This window comes from Pygoscelis adeliae, unplaced genomic scaffold (genome assembly GCF_000699105.1).
Source record: "Pygoscelis adeliae isolate BGI_AS28 unplaced genomic scaffold, ASM69910v1 Scaffold77, whole genome shotgun sequence".
Taxonomy (NCBI): Eukaryota; Metazoa; Chordata; class Aves; order Sphenisciformes; family Spheniscidae; genus Pygoscelis; species Pygoscelis adeliae.
The window spans coordinates 3,909,830-3,930,991 of record NW_008825216.1 but is presented as its reverse complement, the minus strand read 5'-3'; the positions used below and the strand labels follow the sequence as shown (position 1 = coordinate 3,930,991).

At 41.9% G+C, this 21,162-nt stretch overlaps 1 protein-coding gene across 1 annotated transcript in view; it reads right to left on the bottom strand.

Moving 5' to 3' along the window:
* The window catches only part of PCNXL2 (pecanex-like 2 (Drosophila)), a 155,156-nt gene continuing 133,994 nt past the window's right edge, over positions 1-21,162 (bottom strand). The window contains exons 27-34 of the mRNA XM_009329229.1: positions 20,214-20,447; positions 18,012-18,115; positions 10,351-10,495; positions 8,917-9,147; positions 8,293-8,567; positions 7,117-7,301; positions 2,244-2,692; positions 1-174 (exon numbers count right to left, since the gene is read on the bottom strand). Of these exons, the coding sequence (XP_009327504.1) occupies positions 1-174; positions 2,244-2,692; positions 7,117-7,301; positions 8,293-8,567; positions 8,917-9,147; positions 10,351-10,495; positions 18,012-18,115; positions 20,214-20,447 (1,797 nt within the window). The remainder of the gene's footprint in view (positions 175-2,243; positions 2,693-7,116; positions 7,302-8,292; positions 8,568-8,916; positions 9,148-10,350; positions 10,496-18,011; positions 18,116-20,213; positions 20,448-21,162) is intronic.

Here is a 21,162-nt window from a genome sequence, read left to right as displayed (position 1 = left end):
TTACTGCTCCTCGGACAGGCTTTGCTGAGAAGCGGTGTCTTCCAGGGCCATATCTTCTTGGCTGGCCCTTCTGCACTCCAGGTTCTGACTCATGAACATGGCATGGGCTGGACTTGCCTCTCGCCGCGGTCTAGGTTCTGTAGCATCGGTTGCTTCGCAGGTCTCTGTGAGCTGCTGGAAAGACAGACAGAAAAAGTCAACTAGTTTAGGAAATTTCTAAGTTACACTTCAGCTATTTTTTGAAGTGACAGGTGAAAAAAGTTAAAAATTGATTTAGGAATGTCATTCTGTGAAACTACATGGGATTCTTAACATGCATTATTCACAAGGGACTTCTGAAGAGGTACTTGTCACACTTTAACGCGTAAATTTGGAAAGAAAAGCAGACCAAGAGCTAGAGGTTTAGTACCACAGATGTACATGTATAAAGAGCTGTAAAATAATTTGGACTGAAAAGGACTTCTGGAGGTCATCCAGCATCACTGCTGCTCCAGGCGGGGCTGACTTCTAAGAAGTTAAATCGGGTTGCTCTGGGGCTTGCTTTATACACCAAATTTTAAATCCAACTTACAAAGAAACCTTTTCATCAAAACTGGAATGCAATTATCAGTCTGAAAGTGTTATCTGCAGTGTCACCCCACTGTAAGGAATCCATTAGTATAAAAGCTTTCCAGAACTGTGCTGTGTTAACATTTAACTAAAACACTTCCTCCCTACCACTTTCAATCAAATAGGCACCTGGACTCTGAGCAGTTACTTTGGCCAGGAGTCACCTCATCTAAATTTAACCATGTAGTCTTAGTGTATCATCTAGGCTGTCAATGGTTGGCAGAGAGATAACGAGTGTCCCAGGGGAAGATTTCTTCCTGACAGCTGTAAGGATGAAGTGGATCGTCCTCTCCACTGAATACAGAAGCCACACCAACAACCTCCCGAGACTTCATGCCCAAATTTTACATGGCTTAAAGTTAGATGAGGTGAATCCTACCGTTAGTACTCAGTATTGCAGACTGGCTGAGTTCTTGCAGCTTAGGCTATAAGCTCTTGAGAGTTGGAATGATGCCTTGTCATTCAGCACGTTCAGCTGTACAGGTAGTAATATTATTAATGCTCATTAGAGTAATGAAGCAGGATTGGACCTAGATGAGTAACATTCAGTCAACTACTGTTGAAGTTCATGGCAGAACTCCAGGGAACTATACCATACATGGTATTTTTGGGTTGAGAACACACAGGCTAAGGTTTTCACTTGAGGTTTGGAGAATTCTTTGCAAATTAGGGAAGTTATACACAGTTCAGAATGATAGCAGCAGAAAAGTGTTTTGGACTTTCCGTATTCATAATCTTCCCCCGTTGCCAATTTGGTTTCCATTTTGACAGGCCAAATGCGAGCCTTTCTTAATTACGTTGTCACTCAACCTCTAGTTGCCATCGCCATTTCTCTCTAGTCCATCTTCTCATGTTACTGCTCTGTAGTGCTGAGGTAAAAGTTTCAAAATTCAGGAAAGCAACTGATGGCAACCAAAATTAAGTAAATATACTTAAGTAGACAATAAAACATCAACACTACTATGTGCATTGAATTTTCCAGGGAAGATGGGAATAGAACTGGGAGCCTACTGGGAAGAGGGTTGGAAGTTCTTTGTGTGTACTGTTTTCCTGTTAGAAAATGCTGAATCACAGGGCATGCAGGTTTCCTTTGGGAAATACTTCCTACACACTTCCTTTGACTAACCCTTTCAGCAACAAAGTTTTCAGGTCCTAGACTGAATTTCTGGTCAGAGAGAGGGACCGAACAAGCGCACTGTTCAGTGGGAACAGTTCCTCTTTGTACAAATAATTAAGTCCTGCATAAGCAAGCAAGGAAGGAGCTATTTAGTCTCCTTATGATGGTACTCATCACCAGGGCTGCAGAAAATGGAGACCTAAGTCCCTGGTCTGAGTGAAACGAAAAGGGACTTTGCCCCACTTTGGGATTTCAGGTGCATGCTTAACAGGCAACCTGTCAATTACTTACAAATACATCACTCTCCTATCCCCACTAATATTAATCAGTCTCATTTTCATTGTGATGCAGCAAAATCCAAAACGAATACCAAAATCCTGATGTTGTTTTGGACAAGACTATTTTCTGACCGGTGAGAAGGAAGAAACCGAACGGTGGCGAGGACAGTTCAGGAACCTGACAGGAGAGCAGGACAGTAGCTCGCGCTTAGTACTGCTTACTTTGGCTTCAGCCTTACCCGAGCTGCTTGACTTGCTGCTCTAGCAGATGGACCCATGGCAATATTCATACTGCTGGATGACTGCGTGTCACTGGTGTTACCTCCATCTGCAGCTGAGAGCCCAGAAATCACCAAAGCGCTTGAAAAACTTCTCTTGCCGAACAGCAGGCTGAGAGTTGAGCTGGTGGAAGAGGCCAGGCTGGACCTGAGCATTGCTGCAGCTCGGTCCTGCACAGTCAGCTGGCCAGCAACAGGAACAGCAGGGGACTGGGAAAACACAGATGTTGCCGAGTTGTGGAATGACAGCTGACTACTAGAAAGCCTTTGGGCAATTTCATGGGCAGAAGTAGATGTTTGGATGAAAGGCTGGCGGCTTTCCACAATTGGTCCAGAGTGACTTGAGGCAGGGGGCCTTTGGTTTAAAGCAGTGTGTGCCTGGACGGACTGACTCCTGGGTTTTCTCCTGCCTTTAAAAGAAAGATTAATATACTTAAGTAAGTGGCATCCTGATGAACTCCATGCTATTGACAGCGTCCCAAGTGTACGTATTGCTATTGGCATATTACTACTGGTTTTATCAGCATAAGAATCCCAAGAACAACAGAAATAACAAATTGCCAAACCTATGAACCTTTCTGTGTTTTCCAGTACGAGGGTTCTGCCTTTTGGTCAGAATAGCTCCAGTGGTTCTGCACCGAGTGAAAAGAGAGGAAAACAAGAAGACACCCCAAGGAAAGTGCTGTAATCACAGGCTCACATCTGTTCTCCCACATACATTTTAACCTGCCCAGTGAATGATTGAGCATAGTGTTGCTGTAACTCCACTCCCCTTTGACAACCACGCTAAAGTAGGGGATGTTGAATATCCACCTTAAACGGCTTAGTATAATTAAATGCAAAAATAAAACCAAAAAAACCCTGAGTGAAAACAATGGCACGTTAAAAAGAATTATTCCTGCATATGGGGAAAGAGAATTTGAGAATTCAACCAAGTGGAAGACTACAAGACAGTCAAGCCACAAGACAGTTTTTAAGACCAATATTAAACTATATCTGAGCTCCAAGAGTGATATTTACAGTATATCACAGACTGAAAAGATGTGAACACTCTAGGTAGGGTGGTCTATTGGAGGTCTGAATGAGACCCACACATAAGGCTCTTGCCCCGTTCTGTGAAGCGTCTCGATGCAGCCACTGTTGGATACACAGAGTAGATTAGATTAGCTGTTCTGACGTGCCTAGACAACTTCTATTTTCCTGTACGTATACACCCACATTTTTAACATTTATATCAGCCCCTTATGTCATTCAAACAAATAATTTCTGTATTTCTTAGGCTTGCATATTTAAATAGGCACAGAATGAAAAATAAATCAACTTATTGGCCAGTGAACCCACCAGATACCTGCTTGCACCCAGGCACTCTGTAAATGGTATGCAGCGGGCTGGCACGCGCCACAGGCCCCGGAAGAGCTTACTGTTTCTGCAGACAGGCTCTAACCCAGGCTTATGCAGCAAATACCCAGTCACACGAGTGCCTGCTTGGCTTTCTTGCTTTCCAGGAAACTCCAAACATTAACACAAGCTGGCATTTTGGTTTCCTAGCTATAGCTGCGGGGTAGAGAGTTGATGCCAGAAAATCTGTTGAGAGCCATCAACGCAGAAGCAAGTTTCGCTGGTAGGCATTTCCAGGTTGTTGGTAATTTTTTTTGCTTTGTTTTTTCCCCAATACCCGAACTATGGAGGGGAGAGAAGCACCGAAACTCCTCCAGATACTGAAATTTTGCAGACATAAAGGAATATAAGTCTCTATTTTCTAGAAACATGACTGCTGAATTCATGAGGGTTCCAGCAATGCAGAATTTCGTATCCAAACTGTTTACATTATATAGCTGAAACACGCTGTTGTACATCCACAGACCTGCTTTCTCCGGAGGCTGGTTTCATTAGCCCCATTTTTCAGATGCTGAAGCAAAGAGAATGTAGGTAACTTGGCACCGAGTCAGATGGCAGAGCTGGGCCACAACCTAACTGGAGCTCTTTAGCTGGACTAAAACCTGGTTGGTTTGGCAAGCGCTGGACACTTTCGCACCCCACTTAAAATGTATCTTTAGTTCTACTTTTATACTCCAAACAATAAAAAAATAATGTTCCTAAGCTGGCATGCAAAGCAGCATTCTCTGTAACAAGAGCCCCAGGATCTCTGCTTGAGAGCAGTGGGACAGATGCACGTGGCTCCTGTGTGCCAGGTTGCCGGTGTCCTCTGCACTTCGGACGTGATCAATAGGGAGGGCACGCACCGTGATGGGGGTCAGGCCTGGCTGTCGCACCGGCAGCCGTGCGCACGTCCGGCCTCCGCAGGGATTCAGCTTCTTCAGACTCCGGGGTTTTGTTTAAGTGCTTTGGTTTCTACATCTGATGGTTATTTCAATATGTTACCCTTTTTAAATAAAAAGGACTGACTGGAATTAAGAACAGAGGGGCTGTGGTGTGTTAAGTTTGCGCAGGGGCTAACGTGGCCAGACATCTGTTTGTGATTTAAACTGCCAAGCTGACCCCTGTCCAAAAGTATTCTATATTCATCCCAAATGCAGTGGTTAGAGCATTGGACAGGAGACCACCCGTGTCTACACATAAATAACTCTGTCCTTGAAAACACTTAGGAAACAAAGGCTGTTCTATAAACTGCGTCATGAAATAAGGACACTTTGGGGGAGAAACCCACGCATTTCCAACGCTCCTGATTTTGGTCGCACTTTTATATAGGGCTTTCATTGCATTTCGCAGACTCGGTGGCACCAGGCTGCAAAATGAAAGATGAAATATGAAAACATTAAATGCACTTGATTCCTAGATTATGAGTCTGGAAGGGACTGCTGTGATCATCTAGTCTGCTGTGCTATATAGCATGGGCCACAGAACTTCCTGGAATTAATTCCTGTATGGTATTACTAATTACTGTGATTATTTTTAAGAAATGCATCCAATATCTCCAGTCACGGAGAATCCGTCTTAACCCTCAGTCACTTGTTTCACTGTTTATTTACCCTCGCTGTTAAAAATGTGCACTTGATTTAAAATCTGAATTTGTTTAGCTTTGGTATATCCAAGTCTGCTTGAATCAACTGTCTTTGGTCACCTTCTGTTGCCCAGGTAAGTACTTACAGACTATGATCAAAGCATCTTTTACAATATAAATTGTTTGAAAGCTCTTAATCTTTCACTACAGGATGCATTTCCCAGATCTTTGATCATTTTTTGGCTCTTCTTTGAACTCCTTCCAAATTAAAAATGTCCTTTTTAAATTAGGGCACTAGGACTGCGCGTAGTAGGCCGGCAGTGTCCTGAGCCAAAGTCAGATTGACAGACATGCATTACCCCGCTCACCCTATTCATTCCGCTTTTTTAACAACAGGCATAGCGTAAGTTCTCTTTGTAGCTGTTAGGATGGAAGAAACTACTTCATGATCCGATCATAGAAATAGATCATCTGCATTTTTCCCAATACAAACCAGACTTTTTTCTCTCATTTCTACATTACTGGCAACTCTGCCTTTCTATATAGTGAGGGATCGAGTCCACTGTTAGGATTTCTTTTGCTTCTAATACTCTTTAAAAATAAACAGCCACAAACCCACTTTCATCTTTTTGTCCCTAATGGTGCTAGCCAGAAACTTCTCCTTGTTTCATTCTCTTTCTCTTATCAACGGTCTCTCAGGACTGAATACTGATTTGCATTTGCTATTTTCCACTTCCTTGCATTTGTTGTGCATTTCTTCATTTAACCTCAAAGCCAGGCCGCTTTTCTTAACTGTGACCTTCTCTCTTGATTGTGGTTTTCTGGGCACCCAATACATTCTTTTAAACAACTCACAATTAACTTTCATTCTTGTATGGCATGCTCAGGATCATTATTTTACAATTAAGTTTGCCATTCTGATTACTGCAGTGTCAAGTTATGAGTATGCACATGGGGATTCCTCTAACGCTAGACTCAATTAGAAGCAGCACTTATTTTATTCTTACAGCATGATTTACATTCAGGGCAAGACTTTCTCCAGTCCGGTCCATTATCTTTAATGGTAGGTCAAAATGATCTAACGGGAAACAAACAAGTGTCATACCCCTCTAGTTCTCTGCTTTAATTTACACAGTAATACCATAACTTGTTGAAAGGTTGAGTTAATTGGCTTTACATTACAAGCCCTGATCCCACAGTGATAGGTCTCACAGTGACCCGCTGCCAAACTTAACGTATATTTCCAATGTGAAGGCCAGTAGTTCTACCTTGTGAATATGTCTGAAGTACTGCTGCTGAATCCATAATTTAGTATGAGAAGAGCTCAGCTGTTAGTTGACAGAATGATTGGCCACATTTAATTTTCTCCTGGTAACTGCTGTATGGGCATAAGAAGTTACTTCCAATTTGTTTGTTCTCCACATGCGCTGCTGAACAGCCAAACCAATTCCTCAGATAAATCGTCATGGTCCTTCCATGATAATTAAGATTTTTGCATACTTTCATTTCTGCTGTTTTCAGCCAACAATAAGTGCAGGTTCACTGTGGTACGGGCTCCCTGCATCGCACATGCAGACTCCCTCCCATCTGCATTTCTCATTCTGGCATTGTTAGCAGCACCTCCAAAAGTTACACATTAAGGGGTTTGACAGTGGAACCTTTGGTGAATCACATTTGTCTTATACCCTCCCAGTAAATACCTGGAACAATAGCAGGAAGCCATCTCCTACATGTGCTTAGTCATTAGGAAAGACAAAGCTCTCTCTTTCTAAAATTAGTTTTCCACTGTATATGAGCACGCCCCAAAAGCGTCTGCCTACACCGCCCCTCAGGAGAAGACTACAGAAAAAGCCAAGTAAATTGTGCAAATACCTGCACGCTGGTGGACCTCTTGAGACGAAGCTTGCAACTGAGGAGTTCCATCTCTGGTGGGCTGCGAGCTACCGCTCTGGCTTGAATTGCCTGTGGAATTGCTGCTCGACGAAGACCCCCCTCCACTATCCACCTCTTCAACATTACCTCTCTCGTGGTGAGCTGCATGGCAGTCCTTCCGCATTCTGTTTGCAGGAACACACGCGTGGTCAGCCATTTATTATGCATGAAAATTTGTGCCACCAATGTTAGGTGCCCTCAAAATGCGTAATTGTACTCTCGTACCACTGCAGATCTTTTGACATTTTATGAGATGACAAAGATGACGATGTGGTAAGCTTACTTGGAACAAAATTGTATACGACACAACCCAAATCTTTCCTTGCCTGTGTTAAGTGGTTTTGGAGCCCTGCAAGACCTGAGGACTCTCTATCTAATGTTAACCAAGTAGCAAAGAGGAGGAATGGGCTGGAGGGAGCTCAGTGGGAATGTGCTGCATGGTGGGAAAGTAGCGTATTAAGCCACTAGATTTAATCTTGGCATTTTAGCATAGGTCTTAGCATGCAAGCTGGCTCCCATAGCCTCTCCATGGTTCCCTGCCTCTCCTCAGCCACAGTGGCAATAGGGCAAGTGGAGGGAGTGAAACGAGTGAGTTATTGCTGTATGAACAGTGCATGTAGGAATGAGAGATGGAATGTGTCAGGTGTTGATTATGCATACCTAGGGGAAGTCAGGCAGTGGATAGCAAGTACATTTTTAGATGTGTTTTGGTCAAGAACAATGACTTGGGGATGATTATCTATACTGCCAAAGCTTTAGAGCATAACCCACCAACACGTTTACTCATGTTCTGAGATGTCACTGAGTTACAGAAAAGATACCCTTATTTACAAGGCATAAAGAGTAAAATCCCCTGGAATAAGGGAAATGTCTGTAGTACTAACGGATTTGATAACGAATCTTGTTGAACATGTAGAAAGCTTTGCGTAAAAGCCATGAATGAATTAATGAATTTGCTTTCTGCTATATCTGTAGGGCTATTTTGTATATTCTGAGTTATTTGCAATTAATTTTTTACTCATAGATAACAGTATGGAATTACTCTCTTTTAACAGAAAATACAGTGGAGGTGAGACTGCAGGGTCTCTATCTGCGTAGCCAAAATTTAACACCTACCTTAACCATTTGGATCTGAACCACTTTTTAATGTTGTCCAAACTGACAGGTCCCCCCCAAATGTTCCTCAGTTGGCTGTGTGTCCCAAGGTACGAGGTGGTTAAAGGGGAAACGTACATTGGATATCCCAGTGGCTGATCACACGAAGAATTAATTAAGTTCCGCAAGACCTGTTTATTGTTCTGGATGCTTCCTCTCTCCGGGTTACGATTGCGTAAGAAAATCAGTTCCTGCTGCTGCCCAGCCCAAAGCCCTCTGACGCACTCCTTGTTGACCTACAGGTAGGTTAAAAACACATGGATCGTGTGAAAACGTTTGCTACTTAAGATGCAGGATTACCTGATCCAGGTAGAATGGCAGTAGCTGCGTGTGCAAACACCTCATGTCTTTGCACCAACAGGTTTTATGAACTTTTGCAGGTACTCCCTGGTAAAGCCTGGAATGTTATTTCAGATACACAAACACATGGGTGCAAAATGGAAGTGAACTGAAGAGAGCTCTTTCAGCCTCCAATCCCTACTCCGATAACTACAGTCAACCTCTCCTTTTGGCCAGATTACTCAGAAATAAGATTAGTTACCACAGCCCTAAATTAATGCAACAGTAGAAAGATGGTTTATGTACCTTGATAACCTTGAAGCTCAAGTAGCTTTTGTGGAGCATGATAACTTTATATTCATCTGCTCCTTCATCTACCACGTGTCTCAGGGTTAGCAGCTCCTCTCTGTTGGAGAGTACAGCGCTGCGCCAGGCTGGGTCCCCTTCGTGACAAATCACCACCTTTTCTTCAAAAGACTGGATCGCTTCATACAAAACTGCTGGGTCCTCATACTCATCTGGGCAGGTGAACTGGTCCTGGTAGTACAGGCAAAAGTATTGAAAAAGTCAGATATATTTGTGAAAACACAAACTATTAACAATAAACAAAATCCAACAAATTCAAACTGTTGCCAGCTGACCCCCCAGGTGACTTGCCATTTGATACAGCGTGTCTTTGGTGAGGTAGAACAATGAATTTAACAGTAATACAGAAAGGAAGGATTTTTGTTTTATTGTAACCTGTTGTGGTCTCATGCCTCCACTGGACAAAGACGCTCGGAGAATGCCAGCTTATCTTTTTATAAAGTGGGAAACCACAGGAGGCAGAGCTTTTGGGTACGCTGGAGGGAGATTGGAATCCTGGGGCATTCCGCAGTTCTTGTGGAAATCCTTATTTTTATTCACGAAAAACCACCAACAAAAGCACAGACTGGAGATCCATCAGCAGATACCACAATATCGTGTTACTACTTTAGCTGTCATGCAGCAACACGGCCAGCGATAATGTCCATAAAATTATTGTGTCAAATTCTCAGATACTAGTTCACAGCAGTTCCACTTCAGTTACATTCAGAGCAATTATAAATATCATGCGTGATAAAAGCATATGATACTAAATCATAATGTGCCAGAGCAAGAACAAAATCAACTCCAAGCTGTACAGGGGTTGACCTGAAGAAATTGAAGCGACTTCAATGGAGGTGTGCCAGATTTTTACAACTGAAAACAGAACGGGGTCAGAAACCGCCTGACATAGTCAAACAAACAGCCGTGACACTAATCCTTCAAACCACTGTCCTCTCAGCTGTGTCTTTTAACATATGGAAGCATTACAGATGTATTGCCATTCACGAAAGGATGGATAAATTAGCAATGAAATTAGTCTAATCAATGTATTTCTTTTCAATCTAGAAACCATCTTTATAGTATCCACGCGAGTAAAACGTGACATGACTGTCAGTTTTGTTTTGATGAAAAACGCAGGGTCAAGCTCTGCAATATGAATGGTTTCAAATGGGCAGCTAGGGGGTACAGAAAAGACGATCAAGTGAATGCAAAATAAATAAGTGCCAAGCTTTTCCATTTTGGTTAAGGAAGTTTCTCAGAATAAGGCAACGAGTACTCCATTGCCTTCTCTTTTTTTTTTTTGTTTGGACGGTTTCTAAGGTTTCCTGTGTTTCCCTAAGAAAACAGACGCAGTAGTAAAAGTTAAAAATAAGAATTAAAAAAAGGCCCTACCTGGTGTAGCTTCAGAGACATTCGGATTGCCGGGGCAACAACCTTATGCAATAGATCCATGTCTGCAAAGACCCACTCATCTTTTGCCGCTATCCGAAAGTCTCCTTTGAACAGTGCGTGGAGCCCATAAAGAAAAGAGTCCAAGCTGTAAGAGAAAGGCAGCAGTCACTCCCAGAAGTCGTTCCCGTCTCACCAAGCCGGACCCCTGCCAGCCGCCGGCCACGTGCTGAGCTGCGCAGTGACGGGTGGCCCTCCGGCGCAGGGTGAGCTCCTGCGGTGGGTATAAAGCAGGGGTCACATCGCGTAAGTCTAATGAGAAACCATTCCTCAGAGTAGGTGGTCCTCCTTCTGCTTGCACTGTAAACGACTGGCCACAAAACGAGTGTGGCAGCTGGAAGAAAGGATGTCCTAAGGATGGGTGGCTGGGTCATGGGGTGCCTCAGGGTGCTGCTTCTCTGTGGCTGTGCCAAAGAGACCAGGTCAAAGAGCGCCAGCCGCTCTGCAATCCCCATGCAGGCAGCAGAAGCTGCTCCCTCATTTGAAAATTTATTGATTGGCTCTGTTACTCTTAGCAGTTCTTCTTGCAAGGTAAAAATAAAAAAAAAAAAACCAAAACAAAACCAGCTGTAAAAGATATTTTCATCAAATCTGAGACTTTTGTCATGAAACTCAAGCCCAGACGTGAACATTAAACCAGATGTACTAAGAAAAATACTAAGTTTCAGGAACTGTTCAGCAAACCAGGTGAGAGCATGAATCAAATGAGAGGCATTTCATACTGAAACAATGAGCCCTAAAGCAAATATGCACTGGGTTTCCTTTTTCTAATATAAGAAACTAGATGTAACCAGTTCTGCCTGACCTTGGATGATGGTTTGTCTGGACCTGAGATTTAAACAAGAGGTAAAAGGTACAAAATCGAGTAGTTGTTAGGAAATGGTTGCACAAGGGCTTCGTGAAGGGAAACAACCAGCCTTCAGCTCCAACCTGCACCCTGAATCACGAGCTTCCCACGACGACACCACAACCACTTGTATAATGCTTATATACAGCAGGACCACCGTCCTAATGCTGCTCTGAAGAAGTGATCTCGAAATTGAGGAAAACAGAACCATCTGTTAAAAACAGGCATCTCTTGCAAACCCACAGGACATGGTTTCAGCTACCTGCCAAGATTTTACTCACTCTTACAACAGTTGATTTTTTCAGATTGTAAAGGCTCTGAGGAGAAGCTGCATTAAGATGTTAGCGGTTTTCATTACAACCCAGGCTTTCTCCAGAGAACGCATAATCTTTCCACATAACTGAGCTTTCTTAATTATTTTAGGAAAAGAAAAAACATCTTTTGAATTTTTTCTCTTCTCCAAGAGAGGGAGAAGAGAGACTGGGAGACTGCTTGGCCTATCCTCAGCTCAGACACATTCTAATTTTGCCCTTGCTGGGTAGCATGTTTCAGAAATTAAAATGGAAAGATATATATGTTGTTACCAGAAAAACAGCTGGATACTAATTTTCTCCACGAAAGCACCGTGTAGTACAAATCAACTAATCAGTGGGACCAAGGCCAGTCAGGAAGGCAGGGCTGCTGTCGCTGTTGGGAACATGAAGAGCACGGGGAAGCTCTTGTGAATTCTTAACTGATTTGCATTTATTAGTACTAAGTTACATATTAAAACATGCCTATGTGAGACAGGCACTTACACTCAGATCTTCAAAACATTCAAGCGCTGATTTCAATGGGAGTTATTATGTGTCTTCAAGGAGCGGGTCCTGATCCCCACTGACTTTCAATCATCTCCACAGTTTAGAAAACGATAATATACCCAAATCCTGCTTAATAGCTAGGAAAGCCCTAGAATAAACCAGTTGGGGGGGGGGGGGAGGGAGGGAAACAGTGGGTGCAGCCAGTGTAGTGAAATATATGACTATAATCTCCTTTGAAAAGGCTAGAAATCAGGGAGGGTCCTTCCACTCGCCCACCCCCTAGACAACATCCAGCACACACAGCTGAATCCTTGCCCGGAAAAAACACTTCTGTATCTAAATATTCTTCCCAGGATGAAACTGAAAAAACTACCCTGAACTCTGCACTTAATGAGGATCTGTAGTATAGTATTACCCCACGTAACACCCCCTGTATTTGCTCTGAAAAGTTGGCTGGGATGAAGGGAGGAGTAGGCAGGAGAGAGAACTGGTTTTTACATCATTAGAGGCTCTCAGAGCCAAACCTGAACACCAGAGCAGACAAAGAGTCTGCATTCACACCAGTGTCTTATAGACATCGGCACAGGCTAAACAGGCTGCTGTGAACAGCAGTATCTGCTGAAAGCAAGGCCAGGCCTAGGACAGCTACGCAAACTGCAGCTGAGCATCAGCAGAGGGAGCGGAGGGAAGCACGTACAGCTCTCACTGTGCTTAGTTAGGGGAGACTCATCCGTTTCTCATCCCTCTGCATAATAAGTTCTCTAACCAGCATTTTTAAGATCATTTTTAAGACTGCTACAAGGAGCAAAGCAGTGGTGGCAGTAGTTGTGAGAAGCTGAGAGTCAATTATTTTATGTATCGTATTTTCCACCAGAGAGGTCTGGAGGAGATTGCTGTATTCACAAAACCATGGATATCTTTTACTCTCCTGCCAATTGTAATGAGGCTTTTGGGTACATTCTGCCTATAATGTGACACTATCTCAAGCCATTACTTCTGTAACATGCAGCCCTTAATCCACATAAGATACAGCTGCTGTTATTCTTCCCATTGTTATGCTCTCTCCTGAAGACTCTAATGAGATTATAAGGAAGCTGTAAAGCCAAGAGCTTTGATCTCAGGCCTGACTCAAGGTTGTTGCTGCTTTCTTGGCCCAGTCATACCTCAGTTAGTAATCTGCTGTAGTTACAGGCTCTTTCAAAATACTTTTTAAAACTAGTTAAGGTAAATTCACATGCCAAAGAAACAACGTTAATCAGGAGGAGACATAACTACTATTTCTGGCAACATTTCTAACCCTCTGAGCTAGGAACCCGAAAAGCTGTTATCACAACTGCGAGCTATTTTAGAACAAGACTAGTAGGTGTGTGGGAACTGTTGGCCCCTCGAACGTGCAGAAAGGAGGGGATGAAGAAGCACCACAAATACCAGAGGGAGGGCAACAGAGCCAAAGCAAATACTCCCTCCTACTGCACTCCTTACGTTGCTCCAACAGCTGAAACTAAAAGCATTTGATGCAAGCCTGAGAACAGTACGGATGAAGACTAATGAGCTGATGAATATATCTGTGTGTATTTTGCACACCAAAACCCATCCGCTGTCTGCAGTTTATTAACCTTTCCCAATGTTAACTGTAGATTTGTTTAAGGAATAAAGAAACATGCATGCCTGTGAGCTGGTAGTGACCTGAATGTCATAGCTCACCTGAATGAAATATTTTCAATGGTAGCCCTTCTAAATTTGGTATTTTAGATGATGGTTGTTGTGAGCTAAGAGTCAAACTTTTCTCTCCTGCTTCTACTCTGCTCTGGCAGACATAAAGCTGCACTACACGCTTGAACTCCCCCTAGCAATGCAGCACCATCGGCAGCATTGTGGCGCCATGTCCTGTGCCCTCCACCCCTTTCCCCTCAGATGCGGGGCAGCGCGATGTGGTGCTCAGGAGGGAAGGGACAAGCAGAGCCAGCTGCTTCCCTGGGCTTCAGTATGAACAGCGGTTCCTCCAGGCAGAGGCGTTCCTTGGAGTGACCCTCTGTCCACACTGAGTGATAACGCCCAGAGGGAGCTCAGGGGACCTGAGCATCCAGGCATGGTACTGTTGGAACCATCTGATGAGAGATGCTTTAAGAGATTTTTCTGTTTTTCCAAATTTGAAATATATACTAAACATTTGTTTACTAGTAGGTCTAGTGGCTGGATAGGATTATTAAGTAATTTTTTACAAATACACACCTGAACACATCACTCTATTTGAATAAATGAATGGTAATGTCATGTCATTCTTCAAATTGCATTTTGTGCAGGATGCCTCCTAATGACAGTTTAAAAGAGCAAGTGATTTGCATAGCAATGTTCCGCCTTCTTAATGAATGCATTTATTGTGCAATCTAGTGTTAATGTTGGGTTTCTACTGACATTTACATGAACAGGTACACTGAATAATTATTTACATACATTATATAAGAGCATTTAAAGTCTTGGTTTACACAGTGACATTTACTGATTAATAGATTAGACAAAATCATGTGTAAATGAGTGCAAATTGATAGTTTACATACACAATGTAAACTTGAATCTCAATTCTGTAGTGCATAGCTCAGTGTAACATTACCTTTGCGTTACTATTTATGCGCAGCAGTTGGATGACTGACACTCCTCCAGACACAGCAAGGGCTAGACTTAGTCCAGAGAAAGTTTCCTACTACCTGCACAGTTACCCCTGAGAACAAAACATGGACCACAGAGCACAGATTCTTGGCTAGTTTGCTCACGCTGGACATACCTGAAACCCTTCATAGAAATAAGCATGAGGAGGAGAAGACTACAATGCCTATCTGGCCATTACACCTCAAACTCATCATGAAACCTCTAGCAATGTTGTACACAAGACGCTTCGCAGCCAGAATTAATAAAAGTCCTGAGATCAAGTTCAAGGTTCTTTTCTCACTGCCTACCAGAGTAATCTAAGTCATCTAAGTTTTTGTAGTCCAGCATTCGAGTGTGACAGAGCATGTGTTAGGAGGCCTGATCTCCTACGAAGCGAGCCAGCTCCCAACAGCCGGACATGTAGAACATCCCCCTCATGCACACAGCTGGCTGTGGGATTGCCTGTTCTGACACCATCTCTGCAGAAAACTAAAACCCTCTTCAGCACCAGTAGGCTCCAAAAGGTGCCCAAAATATCATGACACCTTTTCAAGGAAAAGGACTGTGAGGCATCACCGATTCCCCCAGCTTCTGAGGACCTTAAGTACTTCTCCCCCATCTGACTGAATGCAGACCTGCAACAGCCCAAGAGCTGGGGGTGAGGACCAGCAAAAATGCTCTAAATCACCCTCCGTAAGAGCTGCTGTATCTCCATCAAACACAGAGAGGGGGGAGGGAGACCTCCCTTCAGTGCCTAAAGTTAATCCTCAGGAACGTGTCCTTCTGGCCTCAGCAGCGTTGCACGTGTTGGACAAAGTCTTCTTCCCCCTGGCATGCCATATAATTGCATTCCTATCGGAGTCTCGCTGACTTACTGCTTCTTTGTGTTTATGTAAGTTGTGAAGATCTGTGTGAAGCAGTAAACACTGTAGGTACAGTAAGAACTGCCCTCTGTGCTTGAAGTGAACGTATTTGGGGGATTTTTGTTGATAAATGCCTTGATGGCAGGGGGTAGCGTACCCACCTTGCTCCTTAGTTAATAATTTCTACTAAACTGTTTTTGTCAATTAAAGTAAATATATAAATTCTTTAAGATGAATAAATATGTTTCACCAAGCTAAAGTCATGTTTTGTAGCTGTAGCAATTTATCACTTGAATTGTGCTACTCAGATTCCTCCTGCCCCCCCCCCCCAGTCTTTCTGACAGTTTAAATGTATTAAACGTAATTTAACCAGGAGGGTAAGTGACACAGTTTTCCCCAGTGAAACTTTTCTAGCGAAAGCTTTTGTGAAGTAGCACTGAAAAAGATACTGACAGAAGCTTCCACTTAATCCCTTTTATGTCACAAAAGACATTTAAAAAAAAATACAATGATTCAATACTGCCCTGGAGCACTTTCTTAATAAAAAGAAAATCGGGACTTAAAAGATACAGGATTATACAGAATGGATTCAGAAAAACAGGGATAGAGCTGTGCAGTGCATATGACTACTGCATTTCTTCCCCTTCTACAGACCTTTTCTCCCCAAGAAAAGTATTTTTGAGTATGGAGCGTCCACTCCCCAAAAGAGAGAAACTAATTTGGTTTCATTGGTAATTTTCCAGATTTTAAAAAGACATGGTATAGCTGACTCCTGCAACTATTATTAAAATCTTTACAGAAGACTTTGCAAATAATTATTCTCAACATTCATACTTTCCATGTTAAGCTTTGGAAAGTCTCTGATAATATTATCTCTTTCCATTAGCCACTGACCATGTAAGCCAATAAAAATAGGTGACATTGTTATTGTATCTGTACTAGTGCCAAAACATTATAATGAAGATTTTAAGATCCTGTGGAAAGTACATTTAATGTGATGACAGTTTTAGGAAGCCTTTGTGATATTTTTAGATGCATTTCTAATATTGCTGTGACATATCCATTGCGGCCCCACATCAAACTCACTTTAATCTTTTCTCAAAAAAAAAAAATCAACCATAAATGCACATCAACTTTTCTATCATGTCCCCAAACTCTAAAATTTGGATCATCAAAAAAATAGGGCAATTTTAGAAATATTGATGACTTACTAAACATTGCACTAATTTGAGTGCACAGAAATGGAGGGAGAGGAAACTCAACCCAGAAGAATACTACAGGAAGGGAATGTGCAAAGACTGGTAGAAAAGAGATGATGAAAGAGACGCTTTAGAAAGCAGAAAGAAGCAGCACACCAAGAAATAAGGCATGTGGGCCTTGAACATTTTGTGTGACTGACTGAAAGAGGAAGATGTAAAAACAGACGTTACAAATGACTCAACAGATAACAAAGCTAGAATGAGTATTTAAAGGACTGTTTTATCTTATAACAGAAAACGCATTCAAAATCACACATGCAGTCTTTGTTTGCTTGTTAGTAAGACAAATCCTCTCTAAGGACCGTGTTGATAGAGGGCTAGCTAGCTTTATTCAGTTTTATGCCAATACAGCAAGGTCACTTAGAGACTCTGTATTTACTAATCTTCTCTACTATTACTAAACTCTTGTGAACACAGGGAGTTCAAATACATCTAATAAAAATCTAAAATTAGAAGAGAAGTTAGACTTTAATAAAGTAAAGATTATTTCATTAATAAAATGCCTTATCTGTAAAATTAATTACTCAGGCTGAACACTTAGCACAGCATAAATGGTACTTGATAAGACCCAAGCAACTCAGAACTCCTAGTGAAAATGGAAGAATCCTTAAGGAAAATGTAAGGTGAAGGGCATATCCAGAAATAAACTTAACCAAGCATATTTTAATTAACCAGACTTTCTAGGAAGGAGTGTTTTGAATGAATGAATGAATAAGGTAGACCGAGAACAGACAAAGCTGCGCTCTCAAGAGATGCGAGGTTCTCCCTTCCTCAATTACCAGAATGAAGTGGCACAAAGAACACGGAATACACCCCTGAGGAATACAGGACCCTTATGGATTTATTATTATTTAGCTAACTAGATATGAGAGTACTTAGCAGTTTCTTCCCCTTCTGGAGGAAGCCAGCATTACAGTAGCCAGGCCAGGCATGTGTGAACACAAGCAATAACTATTGGTGCCTATTCTTTCAGTGCAAAATTCTGCTTTGCCCTATGAAATAAAGACTGCTACTAGTTACTAAGCAAACTACCAAAGTAAAAGATGTCCAGGAACGGCAGAAAACAAGTTATTTTATGGAGGAAAGAGATTACGTCTTTATCTACTCTTCTGCTGAGATTCCACATGAAGTGAAAAAAGACAAACACATCTTTGCTTTAAAATGAGGAAAAAGAATTCCTAAAAATTACCTGATGGCCATGTTGTGAGCTGCAGTTCCCAAAGCTCTTCGACCCAGTATACACAAGGCAAAGGAAAGCGTCACTAGAGGAGAATCCTCATCGCTGTCCAGGTGCTACAAGGTTTTAAGAACAGCATGTTATTCCAGATGCAAATACCGCCTTTAAAAGCACTGCAATACTATAAATGGTAACATTCATAAAATTTGCCTGTAGCTGGACCTACACGCAAAAACATTGTTTGCAATTAAACAGAACAAGAGGAAGATCATTGCCATCAGAGGCTTTCTGCAAAGTGCAGGCTTATTTTGCCCACTGGCTAGAAACAGAACATTTCAGTCTCAGGTGGCGAGATCCCAAGGGCGGGGAGCTTTGGTGGTGGTGGGGGGGTTGTGGGTTTGTCTGTTTGTTTTTCCAGATCTGACATTCTAAACCAGAGCGGATTCCTTATTGCTGAGACACTGCAACTGGAGGCAGCCAAACGCCTTTTCATGGGACACAATGCATATGAAACTCCCCCCCAGATTCCAGAAGAACAACCTATTTGGAAAAATTTAGGGGAACACACTTTTAGTGAATAACAACATATATCTAAATTGTATACCACTGACGACACTGACCTCACACTTTAACAAGCAGTCAAAACATTTCATTGACATTTACTAGCTCAGGAGAGTTTCTTTACTGAAGTTTTTGCAAAGACAACCTTGCTATCAAGCAGGAGGAAAAACTGAAGCAACCCCTCATGAATGTGAATCTTTAGGGGGATACAGACTATTATTTCTGTCCATGCAACGGGTGATTTCTTACAGCCTTCGACTCTAAAACTGAAGCCAATTATAATGGAGAATGTAGCTCCTTCTGTAAAATACACTGATTTTCAGGGCTATGTGTACAGGGAAGCTTTTTTTACATCTCATCTCCCACATGAACTTTACCTCTATACAGTTAGTGAATTACAAAAACAGAGGTAAAAGAAAAAGATGTAAAAAATACATAAATGTGTGTGTGCACACTAGTGCAGGCCTTTTAAGTCTAACTCTGAAAAGTTTCAAGTCTATTGGTCAGCCCTAAATCTATTATTCTATTTGAAAGTCTCAGCCACATAACAAGTAAAAAGGCATCATTTAACAGTGGCTTTCCCTGCACCGTGCAATTCTTTGTGTGTCAGGACTTGGGAGCTGAGACCTGGAGACGAAAAAGAGAAGAGATGAAATATTCCCAGTAGGAGGAGGTGGTGGGGAAGGCTCAGAGGACAATTCAAGGAAAACAGTATCGATGTAATGATGTGCAGGGGAACTGGTGGAATGGTATTCAGGGTTAGAGACGTGAGAAGGAACCGAAGTGGAGAAGAAACATTAAGATTCAGCGATGTTACGCCAGCTAAGGTCAGTGATAGCAAATGGGATGTGCACTCAGTGATCCTGAATGAAAAGTGCACAGATAACAGTGCGTGGTGGCCAGGGAAGATACACTTCTCGTTTTTTGCCATTATCAGCAATAATCAGAAAATGAAATCAAGGGAATATGCTCGTTTGAAACTGTATTCTCCCTCTGGGCTATTTTGAGTGTTCTATGGAAATACAGTAGTGCATTTCTGACAAATGATTGCTGACCATCAGTAATCTCAGTGGCTCAAAGCATGTGAATGCGTAGCTGTGAGCCTGCCCTTGACCTTCTAGAGCTGCAAGGTAATTTCACACGGTTTTGTGGCACTGTTCACACTTGAATTATGAGCTCTCAGAAGTGACGTATACTAGCACTGAGTTTGTTATGTACTTCTCTATCATTTGAAGACTGTACCCAAACACAGGCAAATGTTTGGAAAGGGTACCCAAACACTGGCAACACTGAAGGAATGATGACAGTCCCTGAACAGAGCCTGCTTCAGCATTACTTCTGCGAACACTTATTATATCCATGCTTTTTAGACACGATGAAAATAACACTGTTGGAAGTGTGCACAGTAAGGAATTGGTTCTGTATTCAAAGACTAAACCTCCTTAAAACTTAGTGTTTGCACAAGGGTGGTCTCCAAAATATGTTTTTTCCATTCCACAAAACATATATTTTCCTTTTACATTAAACCTGACAGCTTAAATGAAATAAATTTTATTGTATTAATCCTGAGCAAGCAAAAGAGTAACCATGCATCATTTAACTCCTATCCCAAGAATTAAAACTACTACTACTAAAAAAAAAAAGCAAGCTTACCTCCACCCTTTTTCTAGCGCAGAACTGAATCCAGTCCAGATAAACACTGCAGAAACTAGCTCTTGTTATTCCTTGGAGACACGGAACATAATCTTCATCTATGTTAATGTTAAACATTGCAAGGTCACGTTCAATATAATGCCACTTTGCATAAGGCTGCAGTATCTTTTGGATGGATTCATCTTTTATCCAGTCAAGGATTTTGGGAGAACTTGCTGTAAAGTATATTATACTCTGTTGACAAAAATGTGCAAACGTTAGTCACTCTGTCTCTGACTAAAGCAGATATATTTTACACAGAAGAAAATAAATCAAATAGGACCACCCTAACTACCCATAATGGTATATATTTCTCCTATTTTTTACAGCTTGGCATCGTTGCTTCACAAAACTGTTCAAGTTATAAAGGCAATAATAATTGATATCTAAATAGCAGACAACAGAAAAAGAAGTCATATTTTTAAAACCCTTCTGGCTTATAGGAAAATTAATACAAACAATAGACTATGAGAAGAATACAGAGTTCCGGCATTCAAACAAGTTGATTACTGAATATTAGTGGGGTTCTAGAGTCTATCACCAAGAAGGTGGTATTGATAAAAGTTCAGGCATATTTTGAAAAAATAGTAGTAGATGGTCACATGCTCAAAATAGGACTCTCTTTCCTCCGTGGACTTCCTGTTTTCTGGGGGACGAAGCTTTCCGAATTCTTTAGCAAACCGTTCCACCACGATTTAACCACGAAGGTGAGATGTGACGGATGTGTACAACACAAGTCTGAAACCCCCTGTTTTAATTGCTGTTTCTTCTCTGCATTTAGTAGCAACGCTATTTTTGTTATTTGTTGATGAGGCCAGTAAAGAATAATGGATTATTTCTTACGTGTCGGGTTAAGAAGCTGATAACTGATGTAGCTGAGTTTGCGTTTAAAGCACTGAAGGAGGAGCAG